Source organism: Peromyscus californicus, unplaced genomic scaffold (assembly GCF_007827085.1).
Source record: "Peromyscus californicus insignis strain IS unplaced genomic scaffold, ASM782708v3 Scaffold_21__1_contigs__length_65335640, whole genome shotgun sequence".
NCBI classification, from domain to species: domain Eukaryota; kingdom Metazoa; phylum Chordata; class Mammalia; order Rodentia; family Cricetidae; genus Peromyscus; species Peromyscus californicus.
In genome coordinates this window covers 51,828,048-51,846,324 of record NW_026294514.1, presented here as the reverse complement: position 1 = coordinate 51,846,324, position 18,277 = coordinate 51,828,048, and the positions used below count along the sequence as shown (strand labels likewise).

The 18,277-nt window shown below is 36.6% G+C and overlaps 1 protein-coding gene across 1 annotated transcript in view; it reads right to left on the bottom strand.

Annotated features, from left to right (window-relative positions):
• LOC128117430 (solute carrier organic anion transporter family member 6C1-like) overlaps positions 1–17,608 on the bottom strand; it is a 95,234-nt gene extending 77,626 nt beyond the window's left edge. The window contains exons 1-5 of the mRNA XM_052749321.1: positions 17,284–17,608; positions 15,406–15,666; positions 9,410–9,601; positions 8,167–8,256; positions 7,658–7,677 (exon numbers count right to left, since the gene is read on the bottom strand). Coding sequence (XP_052605281.1) covers positions 7,658–7,677; positions 8,167–8,256; positions 9,410–9,601; positions 15,406–15,666; positions 17,284–17,608 — 888 coding nt within the window. The remainder of the gene's footprint in view (positions 1–7,657; positions 7,678–8,166; positions 8,257–9,409; positions 9,602–15,405; positions 15,667–17,283) is intronic.
• Between the last annotated feature and the right edge of the window lie 669 nt (positions 17,609–18,277).

Sequence of the window (18,277 nt, the reverse complement as noted above, 5' to 3'; positions counted from 1 at the left end):
CTGGCAGACCCACATGGGATCAGATGTAAGTTATATATAAGGGATGCTTCCTAAACCTGATTATATCTTGTAACTGAATAAAGAGTAAAGTAATTCTGACTCATCAGGGATAAATTCTGCAGTCTCAATATGTAATATTACTCTTTCAGCATAATGAGACTCAGTAACAATGTTGAAAGTTTCTGAAAATCCATTAATACCAACAGAATAGCATACAATTCTAATTTTTGCAATGAATTATAAGGAATTTGAATCACTTTACTTAAATTTTCTGACTCATAACCTGCCTTTCCTTGTTTATTTGCATCTGTATAAAATGTACAAGCTCCAGATATGGGTGTTTCCCATACAATGTGAGGCAAATTCCCATCAGGTCTCTTTATAAATTCAATTCTATTGCTTTTGGGATATTTGCTATTAATCTCTCCCAAAAAATTATGTAAGCTCTTTGCCAAAGTTCACTTTCTACCCATAATTTTTCGATGTCCTCCTTAGTTAAAGGTACAAAACTTTCTGCTGGGCCTATTCCTGCTAATTGATGAAGTCTCAATTTTCCTTTTAAAATTAAGTCAGAGGCCTTTTCCACATAAGTTTTTAATTTTTTATTCGGTTAATTTGGTAGAAATATCCAATATCTTCACTCTGCATTAAAATTTCTGTAGGAGAATGCTTAGAGGGTAAAATATCCAAAATGCAATCAAGCTTTGGATGCACACAATCCACAGGTCCTTCCTGTACTTTCTTTTCACCAAGGCCAATTCTCTCTCAGCTTCAGCTGATAATTCTCTTGGACTATTTCAGTCCTTGTCACCTTCTAAGATTTTGAACAAATTACTCAGTTCCTCATTTTTTAACCCGACAACAGTTCATGGATGGGAAATATTTTCACATAATCTTTGAAAGTCACTAAGAGTCCATAATTGTTCTCTCCTAATTTGCACCTTTTGGGGGCTAATTTCTTGTAGATCTATTTCATATCCTAAATAATTAATAGAATCTCCTCTTTGTGTCTTTTCAGGAGCAATTTTTAATCCCAAAAAGGCAAAATTTTCTTTACTTCTTCAAACACTCTTCCTAAAGTATCTGCACTTGAATCAGCTAGTAAAATATCATCCATGTTATGATAAATTGTAGATTTAGGAAATTGTTTACATATTACTTTCAATAGCTGTTATACAAAATATTGGCACAGGGTTGGGCTATTCAACAATCCCTGTGGGAGAACCCTCCATTGATACCTCTTAACCAGCTGAGAATTATTATAAGTAGGCACTGTGAAGGCAAATTTTTCTCTGTCCTTTTCTTGTAAAAATCCTGAGAATAAAGTCTTTTTAAAATGATAACTGTAAGAAGCCATTCTTTAGGTAACAGAGTAGGCAAAGGAATTCCAGATTGTAGAAAGCCCATTGGCTGAATTACCTTGTTAATTTTTCTTACACCTTTTGCCATTCTCTACTTACCAAATTTCCTTTTAATAACAAATATAGGAAAATTCCAAGAGCTGGTTGATTCTTCAATATGCTGAGCATTTAACTCCTCTTGTACCAGCTCTTCCAAGGCCTTTGGTTTCTCTGTTGTTAAAGGCCACTGCTGAACCTATACAGGCTTGTCTGTTAACCATTTTTTTTTTTTTTTGGTTTTTCGAGACAGGGTTTCTCTGTGTAGCTTTGCGCCTTTCCTGGAACTCACTTGGTAGTCCAGGCTGGCCTCGAACTCACAGAGATCCGCCTGGCTCTGCCTCCCGAGTGCTGGGATTAAAGGCGTGCGCCACCACCGCCCGGCCTGTTAACCATTTTAAAGGTAGAACTGTTGGTGTCTTCAAAAGATCAGCAGCTGTTGGGCCATGTTCTTGTACAATCTGAATGGCTGGTGACTATTCTTTATAGTATCTTCTAATATTTTTCTCAGAAACACTTGCTACTTTATGGATTGTTTCTGAGTTTGGAGGAATGTTAATCTGGGTATTCCATTGTTGTAATAGATCATGGCACCGTAAATTCGTAGTAATATTAGACACATAAGGCTTTAATTTTGGCCCTATACATTTGATCCATCTTGCCCTCTGTTTCACTTGAGATAATGTTCTAGTCCCTAACAGCTAAATATTTACCTTCTGAAGGGGCCAATTTGGATGCCAAGATTCTGGTGCAATTATTGTGACATCCACACCTGTGTCTACAAGTCTCTCCATGAGAACAATATTTATTTGTATTTTTAATTTTGGTCGTTGCTCATTTATAGAAGTTTGCCAAAGAGTCACTTTATGGTTTCTCCTGAATTTTCTGTTCTCTCTGCTATAACTGCTCTATCACCCTGAACAGTATGTTGTTTGTTTGTTTTTTGTTTTGCTTTGTTTTGTTTGTTTGTTTGTTTGTTTCAACATCCATTTGGTTATTTAATTGCTCTGGGAATGGGTTTCTTCTATGATGGCAGGAAAGGACAGAATTTAATTTGCCATGGGGACCTGTAAGAGGCCCCTCTGGGAGTTTGCCAGTGACAAAGGCAAAGGACTACCTTGTCTGTCCCTTGTTGATCTACATTCATTAGTCCAATGTTTACTGTTACCACACCTTCTGCGTAATCCAGAAGGGAGGGGTGTTCTGTTGCCATTGTTCCTTTAAGAAACATTCTTTCTAGGAATTCCCTGTTTACAGTCCCTTTTTAGGTGGCTTTCTTTACCCAAATTAAAGCATCTGACATTATTATTTTTCTTCAAACCTCTGGAAATCACCTCTCCTATCCACATAACACCATGGTAATGAGATTCAATATTAATTGTATCTCTGATTCAATCCTCCAAGGGTGCTGATCTTGCCTTAACAGCCTAATTACCTCTTTGGATTATGCATTAGCATTTTCAAAAGCCAGAGATTCAATGATTATTTTTTCAGCTTCTGAATTTGGTATCATTCTATTTACTGCTGAAAACAGCCTTTGTAAGAAATCTGTGAAGGTTTCTTTTGGGCACTGTATAGCTTTTGTAAATGATTCAATTTTCTTCCCTGCTTCTTCAATTCTGTTCCACACATTCATGGCTGTCATGCTAGTGGACATCATATAAAGATTGTCATTGTATATCAGTGTAATCACCTTCTCCAAGAAGTTGATCTTGGGAAATTTCCATACCTCTAGTTCTACATTGTTGTTCTATAGTCTTTGCCTCCTCTTTCCACCAAGACATCCATTGTAACTCTGGCCCTGCCTCTATGATTGCTGTAACCAAATCTTTCCAGTCCTGAGAGATAATTCAATTACAAGTTTACCATGAGTTTAACATCTGCTTTGCAAATGGAGAATGCATACAATATAATGCTATAATACTATAGCTTCTTTAAATCTCCTTAAATCTAACATTTCCACTGGAGTGTAGTTAGCTTGTACACAGCTTTGAGCATTTGGCTGTTCCTGTGAGGTTACCAGGTAGATTAATGTTTGCTGTTTGGTAAACTTAAGATGTTTCTCTGTAACCATATAATTCAAAGCTGAGATAGGTTCACCTTTAATTTTTCTTTCTGGGTCTGAATTTCTCTACAATTTGTTTTAACAAGTTTTTCTAAAATTTTTATTTTAGAAAATTGACCAACCTTTTTAATGCTAAAATAAAAATGTTCAAACAAAGAATATTCACAATTGATGTTATTTTAATTCCATCAACATTAATTATCCTCTCATTTAATTGTTCCATTTTTAGACTGCCTAATGTATTATCAAACAGAGGCAAAATCCCCCCATTATAAAAATGTTTCCCATTTTTTAATGTGGGAAAAATTCTCTTTTAACTAATTTTCTCCCTTTAAGATATCTTAATTGATTCAACAACTCTGCTGACTGAGTAGAATAGTAGAAGTCCAAGAGAATATCAAAGCAGCTACCTAGTGTGGTAGCTGTCTGAGGTGGAAATCCAGAGAGAGCTCACCACCCACCAGGAGAAAATAAGGCAAAGAGACTCCAGCCGGGTAGAGATTCTGGCCTTGTGTAGCTTGGGCCTGAGCCATGCAGTTCAGGCCTAAGCCAGGGGCCTGTAAGGCCACAAGTGGCTTTTTGTGAATTCTTGCTATAAAGGTCGAGCCACCAGATGTAAGTGGTGATATATTGTGTCCCCCAAAATATTGTGCACCGTAATAAAGCTTATCTGAGGATCAGAGGAAAAAGCCAGCCACTATATTAAACATATAAGTCAAGCAATAGTAGCACATGCCTTTACTCTTAGCATTCAGGAGGCAGGGATCCATTTGAATCTCTGTGAGTTCAAGACCATACTGGGGAACAGAGCCAGGCATGGTGACACATGCCTTTAATCCCAGGACTTACCATAGAGTTCTGGAGGTCTGTAGAGACAGACAGGAAGTGATGTAGCTGGGTGGAGAAGAAAAGTGAGATGCAGAACAGAAAGACATATAGGCATGTGTATACAGGAAGTAGGTTTCATTGGCTGAGGATTTCCGAGTGGTAAAAACATGGCTGGTTTCTTTCTGCTTTTCTGATCTCTGTTCTTACCCCAATATGTGACCATTTGGCAATTCATCTTACAGGGACCCCTGGCAGTGGGATCAGGATCTATCCCTGGTGCATGTGCTGGCTTTTTAGAGCCCATTACCTATGGGTTTAATGCAAGGGGAGGGGCTTGGACCTGTCTCAATTAAATGTACCAGGCTTTGCTGACTCTCCATGGAAGACCTTACCTTTTGTAGGGGATGGAGGATGGGATGGGGGGAAGGCTTGGGGCGGAGTCATGAGAAGGAATGAGAGGGGGATCTGTAGTTGGGTATGTAAAATGAATTAAAAATTCTTCATAAAAATAAATAAAGAAAAATGACAGAAGACAAAAGATGTGATCTTCCATGCTCCCATGCTCCTGAATCAGAATTAATGACCATCCTACCAAAATGGCCATCCTACCAAAAGCAAACAGCAGATTCAACAAAAACCCATCAAAATTCCACCACAATTCTTTGCAATTAAAAAATAACCTCAATTTTATATGCACACACACACACACACACACACACACACACACACACACACACACACATAAAATAATCCTGAATAGTGAAAGAATTGCTGAAGATATCACCATCTCTAATTTTTAGTTGTACTACAGATCTAGAGTAATAAAAACAGCATGGCATTGGCATAAACATAGATACAATGATCAATGAAATCAAATTGAAGACCCAGACATTATTCCACACATGTACCCACACTGGAATTTTTACTAAGAAACAAAAATTACACACTGCAGAAAAGATAGTATCTTCAAAAATGCTGGTGGTAATACTTGGTAGATGCATATACAAGAATGCAAATAGATTCATGTCCGTCACTCTACATAAAAGTCAACTTCAAGTGGAACAAGGACCTCAACATAAGACCAGATATACTGACCCTCACAGAAGAGAGAGGGGGAATAGGCTTGTACTCACCAACACAGGAAAGAACTTCATGAAAAGTACTCCAGTAGCAAAGTCACTAAAACAAACTTTATTAAAAATGGGACCTCATGAAGCTGAAAAGCTTCTGTATAGCAAAGGACACACAATTATTCAAGCAAAGCAACAGTCAACAGATTAAGTAAAAATATTTACCAATTATGTCTAATAAATGTTAGTATCTACAAATATATAAGAACTAAAATACTGATCATCAAAAATCTAACTCATTTTAAAAATGGAGTACAGACCTAATCAGAGAGTCTAAAAAGATGAAATACACAAATGGTTGAAAAACTCTTAAAGAATTCTCAACAACTGTATTTATCAAGGAAATGCAAATAAGAACTACTTTGAGATTTCATCTCACACCATTCAGGCTGTCATGATCAATAAAAAAATGACATCACATGCTGGAGTGTACACTAGTACAGCCATTATGGAAATTGGGGTGGCGTTTCTCTTAGGAAGATGGTGGTCAATCTATGTGAATCCAAATTATATCACTCTTGGGCATATACTCAAAGGTCTCTATAATAATGTGCTCTTATCTATGTGCATTGTTACTGTATTTATCACAGTCAGAAGGTGGAAACAGATTAAATGTCTATCAACTGATGCACAGACAATAAAAATATGGTACATTTACAAAATGAAATATTATTCATCCATTAAGAATGAAATTATGAAAGTTTCAGATAAATAGATGGAACCAGAAAAAAATATCTTTAGTCAGATAACCCAGATCCAAAAACACAAGTACTATATATTTTCTCTTATAAGTGGATGTTAGCTCTCAAGCATTTGAAACATGTGCTTCAGTAACAATAACTCAGAAGTTAGGTACCTACTAAAGGATCAGGAGGGAGGAGAGGATCTCCCAAGACAGGCGAACTACAACAAAATGTTATGGATAGATAAGAAAGAAACTAGAATGGGAGGGTTAAATAGGGAAGGGGATGGTAGAGATGGATAAAGGAGGAAATATGGGAAGAAACATCTAATGCTAACAGCCATTCAATTCACATATAGAAACCTACTACTCTAGAAGCCTCCTAACATACATACATATATATATATATATATATATATATATATATATATATATATATATATATATATATATATATATATATATATATGAAAGGAATCCAAAAGGAGTCATCAAATAATTGAGGAAATAATGCCCATCAAGTCCTTGTCGAGCCATTTACAAAAGGCATGCCATGAAACCCCCATACATCACAAGTTATTACCAAGGCTACTAGTTGCTCTCCATAACTTGATAGGCCCAATTGCGAAAGGCAGCACTTAACTTATGTCATCAATAATGGAAAAGTTGAGCTTGTACCTAACTAGAGGTTTTATCCCTACTGACTTGCATTCATGGTGCTGGAAAATACTCTGCATGCTACCAAAGGAGAAACATAATCATCAATATCCACAACCTATAAACCTTGACACCTACAACACTGCCCTTCCTTCAAGTTGTATTAAGTGCAATAGTGTCACAACGTTCGGGGAATAGGCAAAAACTTTTTGATTGGATTTAAGGTCTACTCCAGAAGATAGAACCCATATCTGACTCTGCTAAAGTGGCCAAGAACCTGAGACAAGACCAGTCATAGGCCTAGGGGAAAACCTAATAGTATCATTATGCTAAAGGACTATAACAATTAACGGCTCCTAATAACATCCTCATGTACCTGTAGATCAGTGCCTTGTTCAACACACATCAGAGAAGCTTCTTGCAGTAGAGGGTAATTAACACAGATATCTACAACAGGACAATGTGAAAAGAGTGAGAGACTTTGGAGCACTCAGTCCTGAATGGGATGCCTTCATCAAACCCCTCCCTTCAGGTTGCAAGACTCTGCATGGAAGAGGACGTGAAAAGATTGTAAGAGCCAGAAGGGATGAATGACTGCAGGGAAATAGCATCTTCCAGACACATCCAGGACGGATGCACAGATAAAAATCCCAGAGACTGTAGTAACATACAGAAGATCTGCACTGGCCCAAGATGGGGTCCTAGCCCTGAGATGGGGAAAGAGACATGAGGTCCCAGTCCTAACTATGAAACTGTTTCCAATGGATGCCCATTTGCAAAGGGACAGTAAGTTTTCTACATTAGAGTGTCACTGTGTATAACAGCAACATTACAGAGCTGGGCTCATGAACTCAAGGGTTTGTTTTTTTTTTTTTAACTTTTTTTCATGTTGTTTTGCGTTATCATTTACTTTCTGTCCTAATGGTCTTTTGCCTGTTTGTTTTGATTTTCATTTTTGTGTTTTTATGTGTGGATTGTTTCATCTTTGCTTTGTTTTTTCAATGAATGAAAGAGAAAGAACATAAGCACCTCACGTGCCTAGGGATGGCATCTGGGAGGAGTCAGAATATATGATATGAAAAAAACTTTTAATTAAATAATAAAATGAATAAGATGAAAACTACTGTATGTCCTGCATATAATTGTTACTATTGTATTGAATGGATAATGCATGTTTTAACAACAAAACATGAAAAGTTGGTGAACTTTTAAGTAACGGTTTTAGCTACATTTCAAACAGTAAAAATACAAATGTACACTATACATGTACACCACCCATAGTTACATACATTTTCTAAAACTTTACTTACTAATTGTGTGTTATTTATGAACTATGGTATCTATTCAACAAATATTCTATACAATCTAAACTAAATAGAAAAGCAAATAGTGTAACTTACAGTCCACTCAAAGTTTCATTCTGAGAACGTTTAGCACCACGTGCTCCTATTGCAAAACCCATCGTGTATCCCAGTACTTGTGCAGCATCACTGATAGCTTGAAAATGAACACAGCACCAAACAGCTTCATAACTTGGTCATAGAAAATACTGCTGAATAATCTGTGGTATCTGAATGTTTTCCATGCTATTCTCTATTACTTAAGAGAGGGAAGGTGGGTAGGAAAAGAGAGGGAAAAGGGTGGGAGGAAGAGGTGGAAAGAGAAATGGGGGAAGTATTTTCTGGAACTGATTCTAAGAAATCCCAAATTAGTAGGGCAGGAGGCTGGTGGGAAATTCATGTAAGAGTGGATCCTAGTCTTATAGTTGACGCTAGTCCTGAGCCACAATCACTGCTTCTTTGGGAACAGTCAGTCTGCAGTGTTAAGACTTTACTTGCTTGAATGAAACTTGCTCTTAAAGGCCATCTGCTTTATTCAGTGTCCGATTGTGAATGTTAATCATACCTGGGTCAGTGTCAGAGAGCCATATAGACTGCTACCTGACAGTACAGCTGTGTGGAGTATCCTCTTATGTAATCAAGTACTAGATACTCAGAAAATTTAATTATGAATAAATACATTTATATTCAGTATGAACACAATAAAATATATTTCTTCTAAAAGTTCACTAGAGACATTTTCAAAGTAAGTAAAAAATAAGTTTATATTTAAAATAAATGATAACTAGATATTATCTGTGAAAGTATCTCTTTATTCTGGCCTATCAGGACCAGAGTCCATTAATAGTTATTAAGTAAATTATTTGAGGATGAATCAATGTTTACTTAAGGACACAGTTTGCATAAGACATTGTAAGTGGAAGTGATGACACTATATTCAACTATCTAGCCCTCTCCTTCCTCCTCCCCCCATCCCTCCCCTGCCACATAATCCCCTCCCCCACCCTCCTCCCTCTCTCCCAGAGGGAAAAGAGGAACAGAGAAAAGGAGAAAGTTTTGTCACTTAAAACCTATGTATTTTCTATTCCTCTAAGTCTTCTCAGAGACATTTAGATGATTTGTCTAGTGTTGCAAATCTCAAAATTAGGTAGATTAATGTAATTTTTGAAGTTATGCACACAGGTCTTCACTACTTGGTACAGTGGTGTCATCACAGGGCCAATAGTACTTCTGTATCAGTTGAAACATACAGAAACCTGATGAATATTCAAATTACCCCATGCATATTAGAAAAAAAAAAACAAACTTGCCTAGATAGAGGCCAGCGGATAATGTGGGAACATGATCGTAAAGGAAGGTCACGCCAAGGATATAAAGAGGCATCCCTGACACTCCATGGAGACACTGTGCGAAGACGAAGAGATAGATAAATTTTGATCTGTATGGTATCCATACTCCACCACAGTCTGTCATTGTCCTGTCTGCTTCTTCTATGCACAACTCTTTTAAAAGATAAGAAATATATTTTACTGAATTGAATTTGAAATTAAATGTACAAATAACTTGCAGTTGCTACCACCACACTGTTTTCTTTTACTTAATATTTTCGCTTTGAGTGTAGTCATACAATCAACTATCATATTCTAAATGGAGGTAGCACAATAAAAGAAGATGTGTGGGAACACTGGAAGAGACACACACAGTATAATGAAACAATGTGATTGTTTATATGCATGAATTACCATTACATGTACACAGATATGCTTATATACATATACATCTATGCATATATGTGTACTTATTTTTTCTATACTTTGCATCCTGTTCTTCTGACTTTTGTCTCCAGAATAAAAGTACTTGCAATGCCCTGGATGATCTGAATTGCCAAAATCCACCACCTGAGTTTAGTTTCATGGTCCTTTCTTTAGCAATCTTTAAATTATACGTGTGCTACTGTGGTTAAATAATTTCTTATTTTAGACCCATGAGTTTCTAGAACTGTAAGAGGGATACACCACCTGATCTCTGACAGGAATATCTTGTCCTAACCCCTTCCTGTCTTCACTCTGCTTGTCTCCTACCATGAGGTAAATAGCCTTCTTTGCACACTCCCAGTTTTCTGCCTGGTATGGGCTCAGAGTCACTGGAGTCTAGTAACCATAGAGGGAGCACTCTGAAACCATGAGCTAAAGCAGGGCTGTCCTACATTTAAGTTATGTCCAGAATTTGTTCACAGCAATAGAGCATCTAAGTACAATGGGACCATAAAAAAGATATTAAGTCAAAAAGATTTCCTTTGTTACTATGTGGTCATTTATCCATTTTAAAATCATTGGATGATATGTTATTTCTCATTTTTCTTACTCACATGATTATAAGGTTTTTGCATTTATACTGGCTAGTAGATTGGTAGAGCTAAGTAGCTTATACTAAACCATATCCACCATGACCATCTTGGGTGAAATTTAATACATGTTGTTGAAATATTATTGTAGAATAACTTTTTTTGTTTTTTGTTTGTTTGTTTGTTTGTTTGTTTTTCGAGACAGGGTTACCCTGTGTAGTTTTGCGCCTTTCCTGGAACTCACTTTGTAGACCAGGCTGGCCTCGAACTCACAGAGATCCGCCTAGCTCTGCCTCCTGAGTGCTGGAATTAAAGGCGTGTGCCACCAATAACTTTTAAAGTGAAGTTTACAACCTATTACATTAATTAAAAAGTATTTTACTTAGTTTCTATGGAATAATACATAACTCTATAGCAAATGGGAAGATGTCCCTAAATTTGTAATTTAACTCATCATGTTCATCATTTTCTTTTTAAATAATACATACTGTGTTCAATTAGTTTCTTTATAAAATTTTCATACATGTATATGATATGTTCTGATCAATTTCATCTCTTTTTCTCTGTCTGCCTCACTCTCCCTCTGATTGGCTTCCTCTTCCTAACAAGAACCTTATTCTACAATCACGTTCTTCTTTTTTAAATGACTCAATGTGTTATGCTGGAATTGGTTACAGGATGGTAGAAGAAGGGTTGTTTGTAGAAGCACTGGCACCTTGGCAGGGACTCCACTGATGAATTCTCTCTCTCTCTCTCTCTCTCTCTCTCTCTCTCTCTCTCTCTCTCTCTCTCTCTCTCTCTCCAACATCTAGCTATATATAAATCTCCAGGATTGAAAGGGGACTTGTGATCTCCTTTTTCCTCTACGATAAGGTGTTTGTAGACACTATATTGGATAATTTATGTGAAGATACTCACAGCTTCCACGAGTTCAAGATTACAATGGTTATTTTGTGCCTACGTGCAGCATTTCACACTACTTCCCACACCTTCCATTTCATCTGGTTCTTTTATTCTTCTGCATCTTCTTGTGCAATGTTCAGTGGGCTTTAGAGGAACTATTTATGACTGAGCATGCAACAGTCACAATTCTTATTTTGTATTCTTCTAATCTTTCCAAGTAAGGTCTTTTAGTATTGATCCAAATAATATACAATATTATTTAGATCTAATATTATCTTATTAGAATGTTCCTATTAACTATCACAGTTGTCCCTTATGTTTCTTCTGTAATTATCATTGACACTTGTGTATATCTTTGCCCTCTTTTGCAACATGCAAACTCTCAGTAAAATTACAATCATAGTCAAATTATCACTTTTCCATGATCTCTAGCTATAGTTTTAGAGCTGAAGAAAAACATGTGGCATTCAAAATCCATTTTGACTTCATGGTAATAGAGTTAAGAAAATACTTTATGCTCTTTACAACCATAAAACGTCTCCTGATCCCACTTACCTCTGCCTTGTTCTAGAATGCTGAATTTATTAGTCTGCCTATTCCTAAGAATTATATTTCTGAGCTTTTTATTGACTAATAACAGAATACAATCTTATTTACTCTTAACAATTAAAAATAACTCAGTAGTAAGGAAATTGGGTATAAATAACATAAGTAACATGTAAGTAGCATACATAGAAATTCTCAAAAGAAAAACTTATCAAGAAGTAGAGTGTGTTCATTATTACAAATACTGATTAATGGGGCTGGAGGGATGGCTCAGTGGTTAAGAGCACAGGCTGCTCTTCCAGAGATCCTGAGTTAATTCCTAGCATCCACATGAGATCTGTTGCCCTCTTCTGGCCTGCAGACAGACATGCAGGCAGACACTGTATATATAATAAATAAGTAAATAAAAAAATAAATCTTTAAAAATGCTGATTAAAGTTCTAATTTCATAACAAGTAAGGTTTAATTACAGTAAATAGCATGAGTTATGTTAATGACTTGACAGAAATAATTCTGTTATAACATTTTGGGTAAAAGTCAAGTTATATTTCACCAAAGAAATCCAGAAATCAGTACAGGTCTTTCACAAACTCACTATGAATTCATGGAGATTTCAACAGGTGGTAAAAAGAGGACTGACCACAAGCACATCTGCTCTTGCTATTCTTTAAGAGTGAGAAGAATATGGAACTAGGGAGTTAGCTCAGCAATTCAGGGCTCTGGGTGTTCTTCCAGAGAACCTGGATTCTGTTTTCAGTACCTAACTGGAGGCTAACAACCATCTGTATATCCAGTTCCAGGTTCTGACAGCCTATCTGGCCTTGTCAGGCACCAGGCATACACACAGTGTGCATGCTTATATACATGCAAAACAGATAAAGTAAATCTAATATTTAAAAATATTTAAGAAATTTAACAAACCCCCTTCTCCTTCCCCAATTAAAGGGTAACACTAATAAAGAAAAAGAAGGCATGAATTTGAGAGTGACTAAGTGTAGAAATGTCGGGAAGTGGAGGGAGGGAACAATATGGGAGGGTGTGGGAGGATGAGATGTGGGAGGGGTTGGAATATAGAAAAGAAAAGGGAGGAAATTATATCATTTTATTTTAATAAAAAAAACAATGCAGCATTTGAAATTTTAAAATGGAATGAGAAGTTTTTGATTGCATTTAAGTGTTAGTGAGAACTGATAAAGAAGAGTAACTTGTAGATAGCGGTAGAAGAGGATCAGTAATGGGACAATGTAAAAGACAGGAGCACACAGAATGATCACTCTAGGATGCCTCCTTCATTTTAACTGGAGGGAATAAATGAAGAATACTAATATGAAAGTGTAAGCTGAGTTAAAATTTCAATGTAAAGAAAATAAGGGAATTTTCCTCTAGAACATAATTTTCCATCCAAGACAGGACATATTAGGAGTTCAGTAAGAAAACTTAAATTCCCTTTAAAGGTTAGAATGGAGTGTGGACTAAGACAATTTTCAGGTGAATAGATCCATTTGTGAAGAAACTAGCACTTCCATTTGGCAGCAGCAGCCTGGCATAAGTAAAGGGAAGGTGCATGATTCACTCCCAAGGTTTACAAGCAGGAGATTAAGGACAATGAGAGAAGAGAGCTGAAGGCAGCACTCACTGGAGGAAGTTTGAATGGTTTTACTATGTCATGATGACAGATAGAAAACAAGCTACAAACGAAGGGAAATAGCAACTATGAGAATCAGAGAGAGCAGGTGTCACTAGCCTCAAGTGCCAGTGAAAAAAGTTTGCCATTATTCTAAGTAAGCTGTAAGCACTCATGGCTGTCACCATAAAGTGAACTCAGTATGCCTGCTGAGACAGATGTGTGGATGGTCACTTTATACAGGTTCTAGAAAACAAAGATGACAACGTACTATGAGCATTTTCATGAATTTGTGGAAAAATGTTGTTTTGGCTATTTCAAGGTGTGGTGAAGTATGATGTCTACGTGTGTGTTGAGGCACAAGGTTGAGTATGAACCAGTTTTTTTTTTAAATAACAGATGGAATCATGGAGCAGATAACAAATAAAAAATGGGAAGGTATGGAGGATACCAAAGAGATTCATAGAACTCCTAATGGAAGATGAGCCCAGTATCTATCTAATAAAGAATGTACAAAAAAAGGAAGAGCATAAAAGAAAATCAGGAAACATGGCAATAAGAGAAGAGGGGTAGATAAAATAAACAAATACAGAAGCTCTCTGGTTATGCGTGCAATCCTAAATAAAATAAAATGTAAATGACATGAACAAGATTCAAGTGGAAGAAAAAAATAGTTACTGCTGTGACTCTTTTTCAGCACCAATTTTCAGCACCTTTTAAAGATTTATATTTAATTTTTAATTTTTTTTTTTTTTTTTTGTGTGTGTGTGTGTGTGTGTGTGTGTGTGTGTAAGCCAATGCTACCAAAGGCCAGAAGAGGGTCTCAGGTGCCCTAGAGCTGTAGTTATGTGTGGTTCCTAGCTTCCTGATATGTATGTCTGGAATCAAATTAAAGTCCTCTACAAGGGTAGTATATGCTCTTAAGCACTGATAGGAATTTTAATATTTATCAAGACAGCTGTGTCCCTGAAGATCCCACCATTTCTGATCAGATTATGGTTAAAAGAACAAAGGAATAAAATGTTTTTCAATCCCTTCTTTTCATAAGTCATCTTCTCATTCAAACTAATGTCAGTTCTATAAATATAAAAGACATATTACAAGCATATGTGTAATATATAGTTCTTACATCTGTATGCATTATATAGTATGTAACTATATAATATTAAAATAGTTGTTTCTCAAATGAACCACTTTCAAATTTAATATTTTATAAATGCCATAAATATATCATACGCTGTCAACTTCAAAAACATTTATATGCATACACACATAGATATACCTCCCCTATTCATCGTGTCTTGCTAAAACCCAGCCTCACATTTACATGAAAGCCTGAATATGATAAGGAAAGATATGGGACAATAGTGTTAGAAATATACTCCAAGAACATTTCAAGTAGATCTTATTTACTAGGAAAAGTGAAATGATTGCAGAGCAAACAATAAACAACCTGACAAAGTCACTATCTTTACAGATTCAAATAGTAATCAAAGAATAGCATCCAACTTTTGCAATGGTAAAAGTAACTAGAAAAGTTAATCTTTCTGTATGTGTAGGCTTATTCTTGTATTTGAACTTATGTGGGTCTGTGCTACAAAGGGAATAAAGGGAGTAATTAAAGCAGGTTGTGGAAGATAAAATGAACCATCAGACTTCTCAAGAGATTTTTAACACACATCAAATTGTATAAAAGGAATAATTTTACAAATTACCCTACAGTATTCCTTCCCTAGGAATCTTTTCTGTGAGGTAAATCAGAGAGCTACAGAAACTGGTTAATAAACATGGTTATATATATATAAGGAAGGAAACACAGACATACATCATGACTTATTTTAAATTCCTTGAACCAATTATTTAAATATTGATTTAATATATGATATCACCTTCACTTTCTTCTACCGGTCTTATAAATTCATACTTGTAGAAAATGGCAGCAAAAATAGTTGATGCAATTGTTAACATGAAGGCAGCACCTGCCAACCATTTTGATCTGTTCCCTCTGCTTCCATAGTATGCCACAATTATTGCTACCAGGAAGGATGCATGATAATCACTGAAATCCATTATGTATTTTTCTTCCTCTGACAGAGAAAATTTCTTCTCCAAATGTTTAAAACTCAGATCAACCATAGCAAATGCAATACCTAAAAATTCAAAAGAATGACAAAAGTCAATATAATGCATTTTAATAGACAAAACATATCACTATTATAATCATTCAATGAAAACTTTACACTAATATAATGTTATTTTATAATACTATGAATGAGTAAAATCTGTAGACAAAAATTAATTCATTAACCTTCATGAAATATTTTTACTTGAATATTAGAAGCTATTTTAACTGCTTCTATTAGTAGCTTATCAAAGATCAATTATGGTTTTATCATCTCATCTCTCTTTTTAAATGCATTATATATCAGTTACAAAGAATTAATAAATAATACAGTAAATGTTTACATATTTTTTAATTGAAACTAGAAAGACATTTGGAACCCAGCTTTGATTTCTAAACATAAACTTTTCTATAGCTAGGCTTCTGTGCTTGAGCTTTAGTATTTCTGAGCATTTTTAATCTTTAACAAAAGTATACATTCAATGTAAGTATACATTCCATGTTCTTGAGTATTAAATAGATGGTAGTATTATTTGTATAAAATCACCATCCAGTATGTAAAGAAGAAAAAAAAATCATACTAAGGGAAACAAAAAATAACTTGATACAGGGAATTGCTACAAAAATTATTATATTTCTTGGAGTGAAAACAGAAATAGTTACAAATTAAAAGCCATGCTATGTCTGCAAAGGGGCTGCATCACAAGTCAGTGCTGCAGTATCCACAGCTGGTGTTGTCCAACTACCTCAAACCCTCCTTGGCTTGCAGGGATCCGGGAGTCCAGATTCTTCCTAAAGCACCTAAAGCTCTGAGAACCCGCGCATCACCTGCTTCCCCAGCAGTTTTCACGGCTAGACCCAAAGAGCACCGTGCTGCTGAAACATCCGTGATTGCTGCTGATGGAATAGCTATTCCCTGCTTTACCTCCATGAACTCCTGTTATTTCTCCTGCTGCCCAAATCAACACCCAAACCAGGAAACCATAGAAGATTCTGGTGACACTTTTGATCTGTAGTCCTCAAGCCTCTCACTGGCAGCAGATAAGTGAGAGGGCCAGGTGGAAGCTGGTGGGCAAATGCAGCTTTCATGTTGACCAGAACATTTTGCAAATAAAAGTAAATTCAGAAGTGGATTGCTGGAGCTTGGGGACTACAGGCATAAAGAATGTGACTTTTTATAGTAACAAAAATTATTAGAAATTTATAACTAAAATAATACACGGAGGAGGAAGACAACATGTGGATAAAAAGACCCTTTGTGTTTCGTCCTCCGAAATTTAAAGATGAAGACACAAAATCCAGACAGAAAACTGCCTTGTCAGAGTGTTTCAAACTGTGAGCAGAAACCACCTCATGATGGCAACGCTGTTTTCAGCTTTAATCTCCAAGAAATTGAACCCACAACTCAAGTTGGTCATCAAATAACATGAACTAACAATACCACCTTCTCAGCTCTGTATCTGGAGACCAGAAGCGCGGTGTGCACCCTGTGAAAGCATGTGGCTAAGAACTGAAGACAAGGGCACTGGAGGATTTGGTTTAACTGATTCTGATTCCATTCATGCTCTGCCATGGACCCTTCCCTTCCCACAGTATGCCAGCCTCGTCTACTACTCTCAAGAGCAACTCTGCTCCACCAACTTACCATGAGCTACGACCAACAAAAAGTACAAAAACAGGAAGAAGTCAATGTTGTTGAAACGTTGAAGAGAAGGAAAAACTAGAGGTCCCAAGCCAAATGGCCCCTCCAGGGAAGCACTATGTTTTGGATCTGATAAATCTGGGTGACTTGGCAAATCAAGCTTTTTCTCTACTTGGAGATTTTTGAACTTCGTCATGGCACTTGGAATTGTTTTCACATAGGGGGTTATTTTACTGATTTTCTCTACGTCCAATTTGTCTGTGCCAAGGCCTTCTTCCAACTGATCCTTTTTCTTGGCACCTTGCATCTTTCCCGGTTCCTGCGTCATGGCTTATCTAACACAGACCGCAGGTGTGTTTCGAGGCACCTGTGCACACCGTAGGCTCAAGTGACTAACCCTGTTGCTGACACTCTAACCCCTGCAGGGAACGTTACTTCCGGTGCAGGAAGCTAACGTCCCTACGGCAGGGTTGACTGACGTGGCCAAAGTTCCAAGATTGTATTCTGTCTTCTCTGTGTCACAGAAAAGGAAAGAAGATAGAAAAGGAAAGACGAGGGGGAGAAAAGAGAGAGGAGGTGAGTGTAATCAAGCTATGTTGGACAAAATGCTCAAGTAACTAATAAAACGTTTTTTTTTTTTTTTTTTAATTTATCCTTTGTGTCCTTCACATCACATATCCTGATAACATTCCTTCCCTGTCCCTTTACATCTGCCCTCTGCCCCTGCACCCCCCTCCCCCAAATAAAACAAAATTTAAGAGAAAAAAGGAAGAAAATAAAATGAAAAAAGTTAAAAGGGAAAAAATTTAAAATCTCATGGAAGCCGCAGTGCAACCCAAGAAGTCATGCTTTGTACCCCTTTGTACCCATATCTCTACTTGCAAGTGTCCTTTGCAAAGAATCACTGTCCCCCATTTCTCATCTGGCAGACAAAAAATTCAGCTGCTCAGGCCCCGACCCAGGGTTGTGACTTGGACTGCCGAAACATCAACCCCAT